This window comes from Arachis stenosperma, chromosome 6 (genome assembly GCF_014773155.1).
Source record: "Arachis stenosperma cultivar V10309 chromosome 6, arast.V10309.gnm1.PFL2, whole genome shotgun sequence".
Taxonomy (NCBI): domain Eukaryota; kingdom Viridiplantae; phylum Streptophyta; class Magnoliopsida; order Fabales; family Fabaceae; genus Arachis; species Arachis stenosperma.
Genome location: NC_080382.1, coordinates 139,484,290 through 139,507,633, shown reverse-complemented (window position 1 = coordinate 139,507,633; position 23,344 = coordinate 139,484,290). Strand labels below are relative to the sequence as shown.

Below are 23,344 nucleotides of genomic sequence, written 5' to 3'. Positions count from 1 at the left end.
TTTAACAAAATATTTTAGTTTATAATTTTAAATATTAATAACTAAGTACTAGTAAAAAATAATAAATTCTATTAACTCTCTAGTATTTTTTTTTATAAGTGCTTTTAAAAGCTTCATTAGATAATTATATACATTTTTTTCTAAAAATTATTTTTTGATTTATTACATTTTTATTATTATTTAAATCTTTTTTTATCTAGGCCCTACAATAATGCTACTTTTTTTCAGTTTTATAATATTCATCATGTAAAAAAAATGACCCATTTTAATTCAGTTTATATGTTGAATAAATAAAAAAATGCATAAAATCTTTTAAGATGATGGTTATTAGGTAATAGGTATTATGAAACGAGTAAGTAATATAAAAATTTTCCATGATTAAATTATGCTGAATATAAAAATTATTTGGTCGTATCATTATTGAAGGATAATATTTGCTAATAAGTGATTGTTTCTTATCTTATTATATATCATTTCGGCCATTTTGTGTGATTCACTAACATTCACGAAATGAAGTCCATAGAAGTGTGTGGTTGGGATTACTTTGGATTATGAGCTGTACACAAACCAATTTCATTCAATTATTAGGCAACCTTTTGTGGTTGGGATTACTTTGGATTATGAGCTGTACACAAACCAATTTCATTCAATTATTAGGCAACCTTTTTTGCTGTCTGCTCCTTGGAATCTAGCTGTATATCTTATGCTCTTCAATATCATCATTATTTATATCTAAATCCATGGCTTATAGATAGGATCCGAAGTTCGGGGTACAAGTTTGAGGAAATGAGTCTTTTCATTTTTTTTAATATGATTTTTTATTATTTATTATTTTCTTTTAAATGTGTTCAATATTAAATAGTAGACTTAGGAAATGAATTTTTTTTAATTTTCTTATAAAATGTGATCTCTTATCGTATAATCTTTAATTAAATAAAATAAAAAATATAAAAAATATTAAATAATAAAAAATTACACTTTAAAAAAAATAAACACATGTTATTGGGATAAATATTCGACCCATAAAAAAATTTGACGCATAGAAAGTCAAAATACAATTAAATGACTCGGCTACTTGGCCGATTAGGAAAAACTTCTTTCGACTTCAACAGAAATGATCAAATGAAGGATAGCCAATGTCGAGAAATTACTGATTTGAAGTGAGTCGATTACTAAGGTCAAAACTAGATACACCACGTGGATGAAATGAGTACACAATGCAAGAACGTAAAGTTTAGATGACAAGGCAAGGAAGAAAGTGAGGATACCACTAGGAAGATTTTTTAGAGTCAAAATAAGGTCGTGACTTGAAAAACAGGAGGAATTAGATCGTGGTTAAGATTCTTCAGGAGTAAATTTATTCTCATGACTTATAAATAGGAGAAACTCAGAAGAATTAAGAGACTTCAATCAACAACACTAAATAATTACACAAACTCATAAAAATTTTCAGTCTCATTGACGTAAAGGAAGAACATGGAGAACTAGTACAAATGCATGTAAATATCAGGAGTCTATTTTTATTTTATTTTTCTTTGTTTCTTTTTTCTGTTTAATCCAGTTTCTTTCATTTTTTTTCACTTTTTCGATGTTATTATATTCTTCTTGAAACTCAAATTTTACGCTTTTATTTATCTAAAGTTTTTTTTTACTTATCTATTTTTTTTAATTGTCATAAATTTGCCACCAGTATTTCGATGCAATTTGCTTCCACACTATTATCAAGTAATTTTTAAGTCGAATTTATTCTTTTTCAAAAAAATTGTATCTACTTTTTAAACTGAAATATTGATACAAGCTTAATTTTAACATTCTGTCAAAAAATATCAAAAATAAAGTGAAACACATACATAACAAAGATAATGAATTTCATAAATGAATGAGCATATACATTTAAACTACAATGAAAATAGGATTTGAATTATATTGTGGTGATACAATCTTTTAATATATTATTGACCCATCATTTTACTACTATAAGATGGAGAATGGAATTCATATTTTGAGATACTTATGTTATTTAAATATTTTTCATATGCTATTTTAAAAATGGATAAAAAAATTATGTCATTTGAATTATAATTCATTGGTCAGATAAATATAAATTAATTTGTAACATTGTGTGAATTTAATTTAATTCTAAAAAATTAACTCGTCCAAAAACAGTGAAAAGGTCCAATATTGTAAAAATGATTCCCGTTGCAATTTTAAGTAATGTAATACTTTTAATAGATTTTTGCACTTAAGAATACCATAACTTAAAAGGGTAAAATACGATTTTGGTCCTTAACGTAGAGGTCGAAAATTTATTTTATCTTTGACCTTTTTTTTGCTACAAAATGGTCCAAAAAGTTTAACTTAATTTTAGAATCGTCCTTTTTACCAAATTTTTTATTTTTATTACCAAATTACCCCTAACTAAAAAATAGAAAAAAAAAAGAAAAAATAAAGAAAACGAGGAAGGGGGAAAGGATTTGGGAAAAGTCGCGCATTGGGGTTGGGGGTGTTGTTTTTAAGGGAGAGGGGGAAGGGAATCTCCATATCGCCGCTAATGCTGCTCGCCGCCACTGTTGCTTTCTCGCCGCTGCTTCTTTCTTTCTCAGCACACACTCACACTAACAGCAAGAGAGGAGAGAACATACGGAGAGAGAAAGAGAAGAGAGGGGATTCGCACTCACTCCACACCACCGTCGCCGCCAATGTCGCAACTCTTTTCACGGGATCCGCTACCACCACTGCAGCTCTCCTCTTCTAGCGATTCGTAGTTCACCGCAGCAGCTCCTCCCCCACACCGCTGCAGCCCCTCTCTTCGCGATTCGCAGATCACCTGTTCTCCCTCGAGGTCCTTGCAGTGCTGTTTCAGTTTTTTTTTATTTATTTTTCTTTAATTTTTCAGATTTAAAAGAAGGTGTTTTGCTTCTGTTTATTCCATTGTTGTTGTTGTTGTTGTTGTTGTTGTTGTTTCTGTTTATTCCTTTTATTCCATTGTTGTTGTTGTTGTTTCTGTTTATTCCTTTTATTCCATTGTTGTTGTTGATGTTCTGGTTGTTGCTACTTCTGTCTGCTTTTGTTTTTGCTTTTGTTTCTAGTTCTACTTTTGTTGTTGCTCTAATTCCATTATCCGTCGTTATTATTGTTGTTGTTTGATTGTTGTTATTCTACTTCTGCTTTTTGTTTTTGCGTTTGCTTGTGTTTCGTGCACTTTTACTTCTGGTTGATTTTAGGAAAGAAGAGGAGAGGGGTATTTTCGTTCGAAATATGATTTTAAAATTAAGTTATACCTCCAAGACTATTTTATAGCAAAAAAAAGATTAAAAACAAAATAAATTTTCAGTCTCTACTATTAGAGACCAAAATCGTACTTAATCCTAATTTAAAATATTCATATGACTTTTAATTTTTCACCCATTAATCAATTAATGCTCTTGCAATATATAACTATAAACAATATATCTTGAGATATGCTGAATTATTAATCGACTAATGCTCTTATTAGACTAATGACAAATATATCAATCAATTTATATAACTTATATAACACATTCACTATTCATTTTTAAGTAAGAAAATTAATAAACTAGACATGTCAACATTAGATTGGTTACTATTTGGTCCCTGTTCAGAGGAACCAATAATGCACAATTTTATTCCCCTGTCCCTCTTAAGCGTTTACCAATAAAAGCAAGCAATCGAATTTGAGTCCTTCACTTTTCATATTTAATGTTCTCTTTTTTCTATTTTTTATTTTGTTACATCTCATAAGCCGGCAATTTTACCTAATCACATTCTATGTATAATAATCTAAGGTACAAAAAGGCAATTCAATCATCCAAAATTGAAAGCGTGTATAAAGGTGATTATTGGCTTTTGAAACTCTCTCAAATCCCTTATACTACATGTTTTCAAAATTGAAATGGTTTAGCATGAGTGAAAAAATCTTAGGCGTGACCAAATATAGGTTTCAACACTTAATTAACGTGCACGTTTTACTCAAATACATATTAATCATGGGGTTATGACTTATGACTTATAAATTATGAAATAGAATTATGGAGAATCAATTTTAGTTGGCTAACATTAACCAACTTTAAAATTTAAGATTTATAATTTAAGATACAGGATTAAAGATTTATAATTTAAAACTTAAGATAAATAAAATCATTTTAAAAAAATGGACTAATATCAATTAAAAAAATTAGTTACCTAATATTATCTATTGAAATTGTTTATACTCGTGTTTAGGGGTGTTGATGGATCGGATCCGATTCCATGTTCACGGTATTTATTCGAATCCAATTCAAAAATTGCGGATATCGATCTGATCCGCATAATTATCGGATCGAATCGGATACGCAAGATTATCGGATCGGATTGCAGATTTCATGCAGGTATTTGCATATCCTCAAATCCGCAAAAATAAATAAATAAATAAGTAAATATCTTTTATATTTTATTTCAACTAAAAATTATCATATATGTTGTATTATTTTATTTTTATTATTTAAGAAAAGTATGTTTAATAATATTTTAAGAATAAACATGTTTAAAAGAATAGAAAAATAGTATTTTATTAATTTTTTAAATAAAATAAAACTTTTTAAAGTATTTATATATTTTGCGATATATCCGAAATCAGACCCGATCCGATCCGCAATGTGCGGACTGGATTGAATCGGATCCAAACTAAAAAATTACGGATATTAGATTCGATCCGATAATTTTAATGCGAATTTGATCAAAATTTTGGTTATATCCGCCAAATCAGACCCGATCCGATCCGCAATGTGTTGATTGAATCGGATCCAAACTAAAAAATTACGGATATTAGATTCGATCCGATAATTTTAATGCGAATTTGATCAAAATTTTGGTTATATCCGATCCAATCTGCGTTCATCTCTACTGCGTAAAATTTTAATTCATTCTGTTCCTTTGAAATCTTTCAAAATCTGAAAATTCAATGTCAATATAGATAAAAATTAAAAGAATAATATAAGTTGTAGTTTAAAAAAAAGTTAAAAGCCAAAGTCTTTTGATTTAGAAAATGAAGAGAGAAGGAACCATTGGTGAATTTTTTTTTATTATTATTTAGATTTTGTTAACTTGTGCCTCAAGGGCACAAATTAAGTATATAATCGTCTTAAACCATTATTTATTATGATCACTTGATATTTAATAAAGTCGTCTTAAACCATCCCAACCAGAGCATATACAATCAAAGGATTCAAATATCTATGTGCGTCTTTCCACAGCACTAGAAATGAGTTCTAAGAAAAGATAAGTCAACTTTGCACTCTTTAGGAATAAACAATAAGTTCTGATGTATATGCAAGAATATTCTATACAGTTACCCTGACAAATTTTGAACTATTTTACCATGTTATAAATGATGATTATGCTTTGTTCTAATAAAATTAGTCAAATTATTTAAAGTATAATATATCTCAGATGATCTTATGTGACTTTTATCACCAGCAAGAAACACATGAACCCCGTCTACATCTTCTATCCAACTGCACCCTGGATTCTTCTGCATACCCTTCTGTTTCAGCAATTGTCTAATTTGAGCAAGATCATGCCACCTACCAACAGAAGCATACAAATTTGCTAACAATACATAGTTTGCAGTGTTATGAGGCTCCAATTCTATGAGCTTCTTTGCTGCAATTTCTCCTAATTCAACCTCACCATGAATATAACAACCTCCAAGTAGAGCACTCCATGTCACTGAATCAGCTTCCATTGGCATGTTCTTCACAAGCTCGTACGCTCTCTTGAGCTTGCCAGCACGGCTCAATAGATCAACCATACAAGTATAGTGCTTCAGTGTGGGAGTCACATTGTAAGTATCCATTAATAGAAAGCATTCATGCCCAATTTCGACCGATCCAACATGAACACATAATGAAAGAACTGATAGGAAAGTCACATCGTCTGGTCTAACCTTTCTCGCCAACATCTGGCGAAACAGAGCGATTCCTTCTTCCCAGTCTCCATGCATCGCATACGCTGTTAACATGGCGTTGTGAGACACCAAATTAGGGAGTGATATCCTATTGTAAACAACATAGCAGTACCTAAATCCGCCACATTTCGCATACATGTCTACAAGGGCAGCTCCAATGTAAACATTAGTATCATACCCTGCTCTTATGGAATATGCATGAACCTGTTTTCCCCTTTCCATTGTGGACAATTTAGAGCATGCTGCAAGAACTATTCCAATTGTGTATATGTCAGGCCTTAAATTCAAACTCTGCATTTCGATAAACAATTTTATCGCCAAATTGTAAAGTTTATTTTCCACGTAACCTGCTATAATACCATTCCATGTATACACATTCGGCTCGAAACCATCGTCTTTCATTCTCAGAAGAAGCTCTCCGATCACTCTAATTCTATTACAGCGTGCATAGCCGGAGATTAAAGCGTTCCAAGTTGCTAAATCTCTCTCACTCACTTCAGAAAACGCCGTTTGCGCAGCCACAATTTCATTGCTTTTACAGTACATTTCCACCAAAGCTCCACCAACAAAACTATTGGAGTGCAAACCTCTAACAATTGCATGGCTATGTATCACTTCCCCTGTTTCTATACAAGCCATATCAGCACAGCCATTAATCAAACTTCCAATAGTGAAAGAATCGGGTTCGATTCCTTCATTCAGCGAATCTTGAAACAAGATAAAGGCTTCTTCAATCATAAAATTGTCAACATACCCTGAAATCATAGAATTCCATGAAATTCTTTCCATTTCTACACCTTCTTCCCTCATTTGATCAAACAACTTCCTAGCCTTCAAGACTTTACCATTTTCAGAGTACCCAGCTATCATTGTATTGTAAGAAGCTGCACACTTTCCTGAAAATTTTGAAAACACTCTAAATGCACTTCCCATGTGGCAGCACCTTCTATACATGTCCATTAATCCATTCACAACAAAACTATTCAAGAAGATCTCATGCCTCATGATATATCCATGGAGTTCCTTGCCAAATCTAATCCGTTGTAGCCTCGCACAAGCCGGAAGAACACTAGCCAGTGTTTGCGCATTCGGTTTCATACCACTTCCCAGCATCTTGGACAGTACCTCAATTGCCTCAATATCATAACCGTTTCGTGAAAATCCTCCAATTACTGCACTCCAAGAAACAAGATTGGGCGTTAAGCCACTCTTTGACATGATCTTCAAAAGATCAAATGCCTCATTTACCATTCCATTGGCAGCACATGCATTTATCATAGAATTCCACGAGACGCAATCCTTCTCAGGCATCCCTTCTAGAACCTTCTTCGCATCTTCTAAGCTCCCACACTTACCATACATATCAATCAACGCATTGCAAACGTAAACATTCGCGACAAATCCTTGTTTCACAAGCATGCCATGCAGCTGAATTCCCAGCTCCAATTCTCCAAGACCACAACAAATGTTCAGAACCACAGGGAACACGAAGAAATCGAGTGGCGTGCATGCCGGTTCACGTATCAACTCCTCTGACAATTGATAAGCCTCCTCAAGAAGCCCCAGGTCAACGTGAACACGCAGGATTGCGGTCCAAGCGTGCGAGTTTCTAAGCGGCATTGTGTCGAACAGTTGGCATGCATCGTCCAAAGAGCCGTTGCGCGCGTACATTTGTAGGAGCTTGGTTTGTACGAAGCCATGGCTGCAGAAACCGGACTTGAGAGAGTGAGCGTGGAGCTGTTTTCCAAAAGTGAGGGAGGCGCAAGAATCGAGAACGGAGGCGTAGGTGGTGGTGGTGGGAGGGTTTTTGAGAAGTGTGTTGTGGTGAGTGGGGTTTGAGGGTTTTACAGATGAGTTAGTTAGTGGTTTCGTTAGGTTGTTAGTTGAATGTTTTGGTGGGTTTGTTGGTGTGAGAATGATGGGTTCTAAAAGCAGGGTTTGCATGTTATCATATATGAAGGGTCACTGCATCCATGCATGGATACAAGAATTCTCAAACCCTTTTATCATCTCATACTTTAGTAGTTTTTGGAACAGTAATACAACAAAATTCCATTAGTCAAGTACTTGCAGAAAATTAAGAAAATATTGTATCAACCACTTTTTTTTTTTAAATGGATGCAAAAATAGTGTTTTGCAAAAAAAAAAAAAGTGTGTTGAGATGGCATAAAAATTATTGACATAGAAAATTCGTTAGGAGCGAAAAGTAATTTCGCTGGGAAAAAAAAAAAGTTTAGCTTGGAATAAAAATTCGTTAATTCTGATATTATTGATTTTTTTTCATCCCACTAATTAGGAGTGTTTAAATTTAAACTGATTCAAATTAAACTGCTCATCTAATCTAATTTAAATCAAAACCTAATTAAAACTGCACCAATTCGTATTTGATTAGATTCTATTTTTTCAAATCGCTAGATCGGATCGGATTTCGGATATAGTTTTCATAACCGATCCAATTCAATCCAAACTGCACAATGTGCTATAATATTATTATTTTATTTACAATTATATTTATAATATGTTCAATTTGTTATACATTTTTATATTATTAATGTAGAGTAAAGTATCGTTTTTATCCCCAATGTTTGGGATAAGTCTCAAAGTTGTTCCTAACGTTTCAATCGTCCTATTTAAGTCCCTAAAGTTTCAAAATTGACTCAATGTTGTCCTGCCATTAGGGATCCGTTAACAGAATTGACGGCGGGACAAAATTGAAATGATTTTAAAACGTTAAGGACTTAAATAAGACAAAAATGTTAGGGACAAAAACGATACATAAAAATAAATTTTAATTTAATTTTATCTTTTAATAATATTAATTTTTTACTGTACATAGTATTCAATTATTTTTTAATTACATCTAAATAAATTACACTTAATCACATTACTTTCATTTTAATAAATTTATTTTTTTATAATTTTAAAAAATTTTGATACATTAGAGACAAAATGTATATTTTATATTTGATTATATATATATATATTATTTTTTTTCTGCAAGTTTATATACTATTCATTATATTCTACAAACATTTTATGATAACTAAAATTTTTTAAGAGTAAATTTATAAAAAAAATTATTTATTTAAAATGAAAGTAATATGATTAAGTATAATTTACTTATATGTGATTAAAAAATAATTGAATACTATGTATAATAAAAAATTGATATTATTGAAGGATAAAATTAAAATTTATTTCTATGTATCATTTTTGTCCCCAACGTTTTCGTCCTATTTAAGTCCCTAACGTTTAAAAATCGTTTCAATTTTGTCGTGCCATCAATTCCGTTAACGGATCCCTAACGGCAGGACAACATTGAGTCAGTTTTGAAACGTTAGGGACTTAAATAGGACGATTGAAACATTAGGGACAACCTTTAGACTTACCCCAAACGTTGGGGACAAAAACGATACTTTACTCATTAATGTATTATTATTATTTAATAAATATTTTATGTTAAAAATGTTATTTATTTATTTATTTTAGATTAAATTTCTATAGTAGTTTCCCAGATTCGTCTCGTGCACCAATTTAGCCCCTGAGATTCAATTGCACTATTCTGGTCCTCGAGATTGCGCTTCGGGCTAGATACTGACCCTTCACTCGAATTTCAGCGTGAGTCAGCAACTGGCTTGCTGATGTGGCACAGCCACTGCCACCTATGATATACATAACGGATAGATAACGTGGATAATGTTTTGCAATTTCCTAATTTAGTTCCTGTCTCCTTTATAAATCCTAAAGCTTCTCTGCTTTCTCTCATTCTGGTTCTCTCCATCGACGTTCATTCTTGATCTCTTATCTACATCAATAGTCGTCCTCCATGATAGGAACTGGGAGTCACGTTGCAGAAAGCTCGAACCGGTATCATCGACAGAGAACTGGACAAGAAGCACAACGCGAAGCAGGCATAGATGGGTTCCGGAGTGTTGCGGCTGTGGTTGTCGCTTTGTGCTTAGGTGGTCAGTGACAGAGACACATTCTAACAAGTCCTTTTTTATTGTCCTAACTATAATGTGAGTGAAGGTAACTTCTTTTTAATTTAAATTTTTTGTGGTTGTCATATTAATTTGTAAAGGGTTGTTTGCAAACAAATGAAAAAAATAGTGTGGTTTATTCGTTTGGACAGATTGTGTGCAAGAGGAGCTGGTTGAAAAAACTGTTCCAGGAGATGATGATGGTGAAATGAAAATGAACTTTGCATGGCGACTGAACAAAATGAAAGCAGACTTTAAAAATCTAAAATTCATGATTCAAGTTCTTGGTTTTGAGTTTTTGATACTTATTTTTGTATGAATGATACTGTTAAAGAGTTGAGAATATGGCAATATAACATAATGTAATATAATGAATGAAAGTGTTTTGGTCTACTTTAACTATTGTGGTTGTGGCTCTTGGACTCCATGGTTCTATTTTATTGATGTTATTTTTATATAATGTAATATCATGTAAAATGAACAGACAATACAAGTTAATAATTAATAGCAAGGTTGATTTAAACCAACCATAATATTACTTAATCAAAATCAAAATACCACAGAGCATTCATAATTTTTACACAATACAGTCATAAGTATTTGATAAAAGCAAGTAATATGACATACTTGATTAAACTTAACAACATGAACAAAGTAGTTTATAGTGAGTATAGTCACAGTTTTTTAAACAAAAAATAAATAGTACTAGGTCGCAAAACTAATATCCTAATCTTAAGTTTCACTTCTTCTGTGGATGCTTGAATCCAGGAGTGAGTACAAACTTCAAAAAATTTGTGAAGCGTGAAGCAGAAGTTAAATTTATTCCCTTCATTAGATCTACTGCTGTAGAGGGTATTGGAGGTGGTTTAGCACATGCTTTAGTTAACTACACAAAAAACATATAAGAAAGGAAAGCCCAAACTCATAAGCCACTACCAAAGACCCTAAACTTTTTTGAGAGTTATTAGTGAAGACTTAATATAAAAGTTTAGTAAAGAATTATTATTAAACCTTTTGAGAGTCTTCTGGTTCAGGACAATTTATGTAGCTGTGACAGATCAATCTTTGAAGCGTGATCAATTAGAACATCAGTACCTATTGCAGGGACTTTATTTGTAGTAGTATTGCTGCCAACATAATTGGTAGTACCTATTGTCTGTAGCAATTTTTGACAGTCTTTGTAGCTGGAGCAACATCAACTGCAGCTTGAGCAGCATCAAAAGTCCTTTTTTTTTCACACCCTCTCTTGGTATAAACCTTTTACAGACAGTACTTGCAGGTGAATTGTCTTAGCTATCTTTTTATGGTTGAATTTGGCTTAAATTTCTTGGTAGAATTGGTGCCTTTATTGGCATCCTTCCTCCTCTTTGTTTGAAGGTTTCTGACTTTCTCTTGATTGGTAGTATCTATTGCCTGTTATACTAACTTTGTTTCCAGAAAAATTGGTCAGGTAAAGAATTAATGTGGTACTTGTATGTTTCTTTAATTTATAAGACTCTGTGGTGATCAATTTGTGAAAAAAAAAAATTTCGGGTGCTTGTTCACTCTGACAAGTGTAGCACAAGCATGAAAACATAAAATTCTTACAAATTATCATTTCAAGACATTAAAAAATACAAGATTATATAAGACATTAATAAGCAACAAATCATAAAATACTTGATGAACTGGATTGAAAAATATAACCTGCCAACATCTAAAATTGACAAGTGCACAGTCAGTTTCTCAAGTCAACCACATGGTTAGTAGGACGCCCACGAACCTCAATTTTTTTATAGTCAGTATCTCCAACTCATGAAGTCTATTGTTATGTTATTGTTATTTTTTTAAGATATTGTTGAGACTTGTTATATCATTGTTGATTATTTAAAATTTGATATTGAGACTTATTATATGTATTTAATTTTTTTAATTTACAAAATCGCAAATCCAATCCAATTCCAACCACTTGAAATTGGATCGGATCGAATCATTTTTTTTTTTTTAAATCATCCAATCGAAATCACACTGCAACTAAAATTAGTGGTCGAATTGAATAAATTTTTGTCTCAAAATCATTTCAAACTGCACTGCAAACACTCTACTACTAACAAAAAAAAATTCTCTGCTAAAAACAAATTTTCATCTCTAATAAATTGCTTCCTTTGGTATGTACTTCTGTCATTCAATTAAGACTTTTAAAAATATACACATTAATTCTTCTGTATTAAAATATTTAAGCCTTGTATTAATACCAGAGATTAGTTATTTTTGTTTTAAATTGCTTTGATTTTTTTTTGTAATTACAAAAAGTGCCCAAGAGGCCAAGACATAAAAGAGCATTCTAAATGGACAATTTCAAAAGTCCAAGACATTATACTAGCTAGTGCAAGAATATACCCCAAAGATGCATCCATCATAAATTCATAATACAAAATATTTCTAGGCAATTTAAATTAGTCTAGTGATTATTTCATTAATTTATTTAAATAAATATTGAAAATTTAAATTTTGTTTTATATATATAGTATAATCAACAATAAATTTTTAAATAGAGCTTAAATTCATAGTAAATTAATCATTAATTTATTAAATTAAAAAATATCGTAAAAAAAAAATAATACAAAACATTTTTTACCGTCGCTATCCGTGCCATCACACATTTTCTGTACTAACAGTTCCACTCGAGAGTTTCTTTCTTCACATGATGTATTGTGCTCAATGTCTCTGCCCTTCTTTAATTTGGTGCATATTAAGTAGGAAAATCAAGCTATTTTCATGGTCATTCATTATTTCATTTGACACGTGGATTTTGGGTCCATTTTTTTGGTAAATTATAAGATGAGTTAAACTAATTTTCCACATAGATATGCCAAATTATATATGATATTATTCTATATATATAAAGTAAATATTATGGACTTGATTGGTTTTTATTTTTATTTTTGTTTTTATTTACAGCATTTTATATTTTTATAATTTTGTGAAAAAAAAAATGAAAATAGCAAAATCATATCTTTACAATTTACTGCGTAACTTTTTATAAAATTTTAAAAGCAAAAAATAAAAACACTAACATTTCTTATACATATGTCACTACCATATTTCTAAAACAACTGTATTATTTATATATACTAAAATCAGTCACTAGTATAAAATATATAGTAAAATATAAAATATATATTAAAAATGAGTTAAACAATACGTATATTTTATACATAATTATATAGTGACTAATATTAGTGACTAATTTTAGTGTATAAATAGCTCTAAAATATTAATATAAATATATATATATATATAAGAAATTAAGGTGTCACGTGCCCTGCACCAGGGCTTGGTATAGATTCAACAAGAACTCTATCTCCATTGCCATGACCATTACTAATAAAGCTTGAAGAAGGTAGGGTACCCTGCAAAAGAGACACATCTTTTGTTCCCATTTTGACACTAGTCTTTCTTGCATCCAAGAATGAGGAACAGCACACAATAACAATAATAAGAGTGATGAACAAAACAGAATTTATGCGAGCCATGTGGAACACACAGAAGAAGAAGAATATAAAAGGAAGGTAATTATTGAGTAAATAGCAGTAGTTAATGTGTATTTGTTCTTGTGATATATGCTGAAGATAGATTGAAGCATAGTGCATGGTGCTATTTATAAGTAGTTGAATGAAAGAGAGAGGGACAAGTATGAATCATGTTATTTGGCCAAATTGTTGCACTTGCACTAACAATTATTGGGTTCATGTGACCATAGAGTACAAAAATATTTGTTATACTTTATTTTCTAAGTATAACATTAAACTAACTAATTTATTAGACAGAAGATAAGTTAGTTTTAGGTTTATTTTTAGGTATTTATTGTCTACCATAATGATTAAAAAAAATATGAAACAATGACTTTCAAAATTAAATAAAACATCATGATTTCTTAAAGATTATTTCTATTTCTTAAAAGGGAGCCACTTAGATAAAGATGTCAAAAATGTTTTTTTTAAGATGTTTTTTAAAAATTAAAATTTAATACATATAATTAATTAAATTATATTATTTTTATTAAAATTAGATCGGACAAATCAATTTAACAAAAAAATAATAAATTATATTTTGAATCGGTATAAATTAATATTTTTTTATAAAAAATTACTACAATATCCCTATTATAAAATACAACTAAAATATTTCATATATATATATATATTAATTTGTTAAAACTTTAAATTTTAACCCTATAATAACAGAGAAGAAAATGACTAGAATTTATGATTCTCAAAATTAATATATATAATAAGAGTATTTTAGTCATTTTATATAATAGGGGTATTATAGTCATTTAAAAAATAATATTAATTTAGACCGATTCAAAATTTGATTCACTATTTTTCTATTAAATTAATTTGTCTGACCTAATTTTGACAAAAATAACACAATTTAAGTGATTATATATATTAAATTTTAATTATTAAAAAATATCTTTAAAAAAATACATTTTATACATCTTTATAGGAGCATTCTCTTTCTTAAAATGTACTAAATATGCCAGTTATATATTTTTAAAAAAGACTCTAGATATTTTTATTTTTAAAAATTTTATAATTTTATACTAAGTATTTTTTTTCTGAGATTTTTGTTTATTTTATTTATGCTAATGACTGAAATTAGAAAAAGGTATAAAAATCAAATTTTATCCTTATTTTTTATATAATTTATATATAGTTATTCAAATATTTTAAAAAGAATCAAATGCACCATGCAAGTTATTTATCATTTATTAAAAAAATGCATTTTGTCAAACAATTAATTTTTAGGAGATCATGATATTGTTTATTTGTGTTTAGATAATCATTTATAGAAAATTGGATTTTTAGTGGCTTACACACAACTCACACAAGAAACATGAAAGTTTCCCGAATCCCCCTGTTGATGTTGGGTTAGGTACACGTCAAGTGAACTGAGACACGGTGGCTTTGGTTTTAACAATGAGATCTTCGTTGCCCTTATTATTACATGTTTGCTCCAAAGTTCTTGGAGTTACTTGGAGTTTTCCATAAATGTCACGATTTATTTATTCTTTATTTTTCACATTGTTTAATTAACAATATATATATATATATATATATATATATATATAAAAGTTCAAATTATATAGACACATAACTAATTTGAATTGGTCGATTAATTAGTTCACTCGTTTGTTTAAGTAAGTATTGAGTATTTGAATATTATTTTATACATATAATAATTTATTAGTTAATAACAAACTTTTAAATAAAACTTAGAATCACAGCGGATTAATTTTTAAACTATTGAACTGAAGTAATCCGGCGTGGAAAAATAATGATATGAACACATCACTTTAACATTCCATTTATATAGTGGTCCTAGCCTTACATTTCCATCGAAGACACTAGTCTATGTTGGTTCATGAATGAATTCAATTATTCATATTAACTTTGACTTTGAAACTTCGATGGCTAGCAACTCAAATGTATTGCAAATTCGTGGAAGTTACGAACTTTTCATTAATGTCTAAAAGATATTTCCTTTGATTTATTTGATGTCATTGTCACTTTTCAGAACAAATGTTTATTTAAATGAATTATTCAAATACATCAGTAGTTAACCCAATATTTTTTATGATAATTAAATGAGTTTTAAATGTAATTTTACAAGTTTTTTTGTTTAATGGGATTTTTCAATCCGATGGTAAAAATTATTTTGTCACGGATTGGAATATCATTAAATATATGTCATCGTCTAATAAAGTGTTGCATGCATAAGTAGATTCAAATTTCTAAGATTTATTTTATTTAAACAAATAAATAAACTAACCACTAATCTAACTTAAATTAATTCGTTATAATAATTTTTTTTGTACAACACAGAATCAATTAGTGATTTAACTCTTAGAGATGTTTGGGTATGATTTCATTATGTTTTATTAAAAATAAATCATCTGACCCAATCATACAAAATTTAATTGAATTGAGTTACTATGTGAAAGACAAAAGTGACAAAAACTTAAGAGGGTTTATAGATTGGATCCGTATATCATCAATATTTATTCGAATTCGATTTGAAAATTGTGAATATGGATTTAATTTACAAGGTTGTTGGATCGGATTCAATCTGCATATTAATAGAATCAGATTATAGATTTTGTGTAAGTATCTGTATATCCGATCCGCATATCCGCGTATGCGTAAAAATAAAAATAAAAATAAGTAAATATTATTTTTATGTTTTATTTCAACTAATAATTATCATATATGTTGTATTATTTTAATTTATTATTTAAGAAAAATATGTTTAATATTATTTAAAAGTAAACATATTTAAAAAAATAGAAAAAAATGAATTTTATTAATATTTTTTAATAAAAATAAATTTTTAAAAATATTTTTGTATTTTGCAGATATATCTGTTATTCGATCCGATCTGCAAATGTACGAATCAGATCAGATCGAATTCAAACTAAAAAACTGCAGATATTAAATCCGATCCGATAATTTTAATGCAGACCAAATCAAAATTTTAATCATATTCGATCTGATTCGATCCGCATTCACCCTTAAAAAAAAAAACTTAACTTTCTCTCTTACAACGTCACAATTTACTTTGATATGTTTTGTCTTTTGAAACCGAGTTAGCAACTATATGTGATGTCAATTGGTTTTTCACTTGTAGATAACAAGTTAAATGGTTGTGGATGATGAATCTTGAGATCTTTTAATGATCACATCAACTATCATCCTTATTTTGTGGTTTGTAAGAATGTTGAAATTTATCACTTCAAATAAAACTGCACATTAATTATGTCGGATTCTAAATCATAATAAATTATATATATTTCGAATAGAATTGATTTTTATTTTAAAATCATTCTATAAAATATACAGCAAATTCCTCTAGTGAAAAAAAAATGAAAATAGAGTGAGTAGATTGACGTGAGAGTAGGGATAGAAAACAAGCCAAAACTCATCAAGCCAACTTACGTAACGTCTAATCCACAGTTTTTAGCGAGTTTCAGTTGGACGAGGCGGGCTTGTGTCGCTGACTTTTGACTTTAAAATGATAATTGAATTTGTAATGTTATTTTTTTTGAAATATTTGTTCGTTTTACTTTAAGTTATAATTTGGATTATGTTTGATTGATTAGAAACTTTAACAAGGTTTAATTATATATTTTGGATAATGTTTGTTTTGTTTTAGACAATGTTAGTATTTTGGCCCAACCCAATAAGGACCAGAGGTCCACCCAACCTACTTTCGAACCCGGCGGGTCCTAGACCCACCCGAGCCAACTCTCCTCTTGCGGAGCCATCCCTCGGAGAAATTCTGGACAGCTAGTGGATGCTTCCAGATGCAGGGGCCCAAATGAAAGGGTCCACCCGACGAGTACAGATAAAGGGAGGGGGACCTATCCCTCCCCCAGGTACGTCATCCTTTTACCCTAATTAGCCGCCTCATCGTACGGACACTTACTTTAGCATCAGAGTGACCTTGCAGGTGGCCCCACTTGCCGACCTATCGACGCTCGTGGCCGCACTCCTCCTTGCCAAGCTTGCACCCAAGTCCAGATTCCTTACATCCCACCGTTGCTCACACCTAACCGCCCAACCGACCATTCATTCCAACGAACAACCGAACATTGGCACCGCTTGTGGAAACCTGACGCAAGCATGGAGTTTATCCCTTGTACGGAGGAAGTACGAGGGGAGGGAGGAGCTACCGGGCATCCAGGGGGCCACCTTAGGAGTAGAGTGAGCTCGGGAACCTCCCGGGAACGTCGAGGGACCCCCTTTCACCAAGGCGACACCCATGCTCGATCTCTGAAAAAGCACCGTGACAACTCTCGAATCATGTAGGAGCTCAGATACAGGGTCCAAAACTTGGAGAGGGAGCTGACGGCGAGAGATCGCTACCATCCAGAGCATAGCCAGGACTCTCGCTCACGTTCAAAGGCTCATTCGAGCCTTTCACGCACCCGAACCCCATCAAGAAAATTAGAAGATCGCCAACAAAGTGCTAAGAAGGACGATGGATGCGATCAAACTGACGCTCACTCCCTCCCCTACACCCATGGCAGATTGAAAGCCCGTGGAGAACGAAGGCAAGATCGGAAGAAGAAACACCGAGATCCCATCATAATGGGAGCCACTCATTTTCATCCATCCATCCTTAAGGCCTGGTTGCCGAAGAACTTCAATAAGCCAACGAACATGAGGTATGATGAAACCAAGGATCCACAAGAGAACTTAACGGCCTTTAAGGCCAGAATGAACCTGGAAGGCGTGGGTGATGCTGTAAGGTGTTATGCGTTCCCCGTGACCTTCACGGGGCCAGCGATTCGTTAGTTCAATTCCCTTCCGCAATGGTCCATCATGGCCTTTGCAGATATCGCGCAGAAGTTCCTGGCAAAGTTCACCACCCAAATCACCAAAGCAAAACTCCCGATTAACTTGCTAGGAGTGACTCAACGGGTCGGCAAACTGACGAAGAAATACCTTGACTGATTTAATGATGAATGTATGAAAAAATTGATGGCTTCATAGACTCGGTGGCTAGTCTGTGCCTCACTGTAAATGAGGACTTCAGAAAGCACCTGACCATCAGACCAGTCTGGAAGATGCAGAAGATTCAAAACGTGGGAAGGAAGTACATCAATGATGAGGAGGTTAACCAAGTGGTATCTGCCAACAAACAGTAGCTAGCTAACCCACTAGCTTCCCAAACTGGCAACATCGAAAAGCCAAGAGAAGTATGTCGAGAGAAGGGGCATCCGAGAAGCCATACAAACCATTTTTCCGGGTGGGCAAGTTCACCAATTACACTCCATTGTCCGCTCCTATAAGTCTACCAGCAGATTACAGATAAGGACATCTTAGCTAAACCAAGGCAATTGAAAGGCAGGACCAGAGGAAACAAGAACCTTTACTGTGATTATTACAAAGGTTTTGGACACAAGACACAGGATTGCTTCGATTTGAAATATGCACTGAAGCAGGTCATCCGAGAAGAAAAGCTAAGCGAGTTCTCACAATTCATCCAAGAACAAAGGAGGAGGTAAAGATATCATTCCAAAGAAGATAGAAGTCGAACTGTGAAGCCAAGGCAATGTCCCCTCGAGAACCTGGACACAACCCTAATGGTGGTGGTAAAGGTAATGGTCAGAAGAAACTCCCTACCTAAGTCAAGGTCGGCAGTGAAGAAAGATGCCAGGGTGTTAGATGTGTCTTCGAGAAACCACAAGATTCATGTTGGAGAACTCCCTGAGATATCGTTTGGCCCGGGAGGCTGCTGGTGTGACGACCTTCTCGAAGACCCACCAATGGTAATCATGGCGAGGATCGAGACTGGTCTGGTCAAATGAATCTTGGTGGACGCAAGGGCTGATTCGAACATTATGTTTTGAAATGTGGTCGATACCCTAGGGCTCAAGGAGAGTGACCTCAAGGACCACCGTCATGGAGTCGTAGGGTTGGATGACAATTACATCAAGCCCAACGACTCTGTCATCCTACCAATCTGCATAGGTTCCGGGATGAGCAGGAAGTCCACAATGGCTGAGTTTGTGGTCTTGAGGGATTCTACGACATATAACATCGTCCTTGGGAGGAGGACCATCAATGAACTATCGGTCATTATTTGCACAAAGCTCCTAATAATGAAGTTCGTAGCGAAGACAGATCGGTGGGACTGATCCGGGGATTCTTGAAAACGGTGGTTGCTTGTGACAACGCCATCTTAACAATAAGAAAGAAATCAATTGGCGGAAGTCAACGCCAGGGTTGACGAGCACCTGAGGCCCAAACCACAAGGTGACCTGGAACATACAAAGGATAAGTTCACGTTCGTGAACCGTAACCTTCCCCATGAGTTAAAGGAACCTTTGATTGATGTTATCAGAGCTAATGGAGACCTCTTTGCCTGGACTCTAGCCGACATGCCAGGGATAGACCCCAGCTTCATCTCACATCACCTGGCCGTGAAGCCGGAGGCCCAGCCGGTCACACAAAGAAGAAAGATGTCGTCAGAGAGAGCTGACGAGGTAGCCAGGCAAACGACTAGCCTGTTGGAAGCCGGTTTCATCAGGGAACTCGACTATTCCACATGGCTCTCAAATGTGGTGCTTGTGAAAAAGGCAAACAAAAATTGGAGTATGTGTATTGATTACTCAGATCTCAACAAGGCGTGTCCCAATGACTCGTTTTCCCTTTCCAACATTGATGCCTTGGTGGACGCGGCGGCAGGCTACAAAATTTTAAGTTTCATAGATGTATATTCAGGATACAACCAGATTTTGATGCACCGGCATGACGAGGATAAGATGGCGTTTATAATTCCAGGCGGGACTTACTACTATAAGGTCATGCCGTTCGGGCTGAAAAACGTGGGGGTAACATACCAAAGACTGATGTACAAGGTCTTTAGGGACCCTAATGGCAAGTCAGTAGAGATCTACGTAGATGACATGCTGGTGAAGACAGCCGAACCAAACAGCTTAGTAACCGACCTGAAAGTCATTTTTGACTCACTCCGAAGGAACAACATGAGGTTGAACCTCCTGAAGTGCGCATTTGTCATGAAAGTGAAAAAATCCCTTGGATTCATGATCACACAGAGAGGAGTAAAAGCCAATCCGGATAAGTGTGAAGCCGTTCTTCGCATGACAAGCCCTGGATACGTGAAGGATGTACAAAGGCTAGCGGGGAGATTGACGGCCTTATCTCGCTTTCTTGGTACCTTGGCAGCCAAAACGCTACCTTTCTTCAACTTGATGAAGAAGGGGATGGCCTTCAAGTGGACTCTGGCCTGCTAAGAAGCTTTCAACCACTTTAAGACAATCTTGCCGAAACCACCAGTTCTCGATAAACCAAAAGAAGGGGAGACCTTGTACCTGTACCTGGCAATCACAGAAGAGGCCATGGCGGCTACCCTAGTCCGAGAAGAGAACAAGCAACAACAGCTTGTATATTTCATAAGTAAGGTGCTCCAGGGAGCGGAGCTGAGATATACTATGCTAGAAAAATTAGCTTTTTTCTTGTTAATCTCCTCTCGAAGGTTAAGACAATACTTCCAAGGACACTTGAACACCTTGCGAACCGACCAGGCAATCCGACAAATCTTGCAAAAGCCTGACCTGGCGAGGCGAATGATGCCTTAGGCAATAGAACTGTCTCAGTATGATATCCACTATCCAGTACGAACTCCGTCACGCAATCAAGGCACAAGCAATAGTTGATTTCTTGGTTGAAGTGACTAGAGATGCTCCTGAGGTCTCGAGCACACAGTGGAAGCTCCATGTAGACGGAGCTTCCAACCAATCATCCGGAGGAATCGAGATCATTTTAGAAAGCTCAGAAAGAATAACTTACGAGCAATCTATAAAATTCAAATTCCCGATTTCTAACAACCAAGCCGAATATGAAGCTATGATCGGCATCTTGATTCTAGTCAAGGAGGTCGGGGTGGCAAAGCTTGAAGTTAACAGCGACTATTAGGTCATGACAATCCAAGTGAACAGGACATACTAAGCTCGAGACCCGTTATTGCAGAAATATCTGAAAAGAACCAAATAGTTGTACAAGAATTTTGAAAAGGTAGTAGTCCAACATGTACCAAAAGAAAAAAATATTAGAGCAGACTTTTTGTCAAAATTGCCGTATTAGGGGCACTGTTCTGGCCCAACCCAATAAGAGACGGAGGTCCACCCGACTTACTTCCAAACCCGACGGATCCCTGACCTGCCCGAGCCAACTCACCTCTCAGGGAGCCATTTTTCGGAGAGGGTCTGGACAGTTAGCGATTTGGACAGTTAGTGGATGCTTCTAGATGCAGGGGCCCAAATAAAAGGGTCCACCCAACGAGTACAGATAAAGGGAGGAGGACCTACTCCTCCCTCAAGTACGTCATCCTTTTATCCTAATTAGCCGCCTCAGTATACAAACACTTACTTCAACATCGGAGTGTCCTTACAGGTGGCCTCACCCGCTGACCTACCGACGCTCGTGGCCGCACTCTCCCTCGCCAAGCTCGCACCCAAGTCCAGATTCCTTACATCCCACCATTACTCACACCTAGCTGCGCAACTAACCATTCATTCAAGCGAACAACCGAACATTTGGTTTTATTATTTTATTTTTAAAAATTTGATTAATGATTATATTTATTAGATAATTATAATTATAAAAATTTTAGTATTTATAAATTTAAAAATTATAATTTTTTTATATCTTTAGAAATTATAAATTTATTAAAATATTTATAAAATTATATATTTTTAATATTAAATAATTTAATAATTCTTTAAATAAAAAAATTAACAGACTTAATCCGCCAACCTACCAATCCATCGTTAAGCGAGACGAAATAAAAATTTAGAATTGTCTTAATAAATAAAATAAAACTAACTAACCTATTAAATAGCGAATTTTTTATGGAGCGAGGATCCCTACCTGAAGGGTATGGAGAGTGAGGGTAGCAGATGATTATTCTTACTATTAATGTTGTTGACGAATGAAGGATGATATTGTTTTCTTTAGTTGTGACATTATCATCATTCAAGTCACACTTCAATGCTTCATTTATTGCCGATCTACTTTGCTTCAACAATATAGTAGAATTTTTTTCCTTTTGGGTAAAAACAGTATAATAGATTTAACCAGTTGTCCTAGTAAAGGAAAATCTAACTTATAATATGTTTTGTTTATATATATGAGTAATTTTATATTTTTTTCATGGTAAAAATTTAAATACAATTAATTTTATGTAAAATTGATAAATAAAAGTTATTAAATGACAAATCTATTAACTTATTTAACGATTTTTAACTATCAATTTTATATTAAGTTAAATGTACCTAAATTTTTATCTTTTTATTATTAGATTTGGATCTTCTAAAGTTTGATTTTTACTTTAGAGAGTAAAGTATGATCTTTCACCATTGATTTCATAAGTGGGACCAAAAATAAATATAAAAAAAAATTTATTTAAAGGTAGAAAATCACACTTTACTCTCTAAAGTAAAATTTAAACTTTAGAAGATCAAAATCCTTTGTTATTCATTTCAAAAATAAATTTGCTTTAAAGTATTATTTTTAAAATTGAATTACAACATAAATAGATAAAATCTACTAGTGCAAGGTTTAATTGGGTAAATTAGTTCATCTTTTGACTGAAACAGTGTTTGAATGATAACAAATCTAAAAGAGAAATATCAATAGAAAACACGATTAAATTTCGACAAACTAATTCAACTATCCATTCGGTCTAAATAAAAAACTTTTATTTTGAAACAATTGATACGCCTTAAAAAGAAGAAATCTTAAGTTCGCATTCAAAAAGAATGCATAACGTGAATCATTAACAATGTATTAATTTGTGTTAGCTAACACTATTTTTCAGTGATCTT

The 23,344-nt window shown here is 33.1% G+C and overlaps 1 protein-coding gene across 1 annotated transcript; it reads right to left on the bottom strand.

The window, feature by feature from the left end:
* Window positions 1–5,229: 5,229 nt before the first annotated feature.
* Window positions 5,230–8,020, bottom strand: LOC130933267 (pentatricopeptide repeat-containing protein At2g13600-like). The gene has a single exon (XM_057862829.1). The coding sequence runs from the start codon at window positions 7,907–7,909 to the stop codon at window positions 5,381–5,383; it is 2,529 nt and encodes an 842-aa protein (XP_057718812.1). The 5' UTR covers window positions 7,910–8,020; the 3' UTR covers window positions 5,230–5,380.
* Window positions 8,021–23,344: the final 15,324 nt, after the last annotated feature.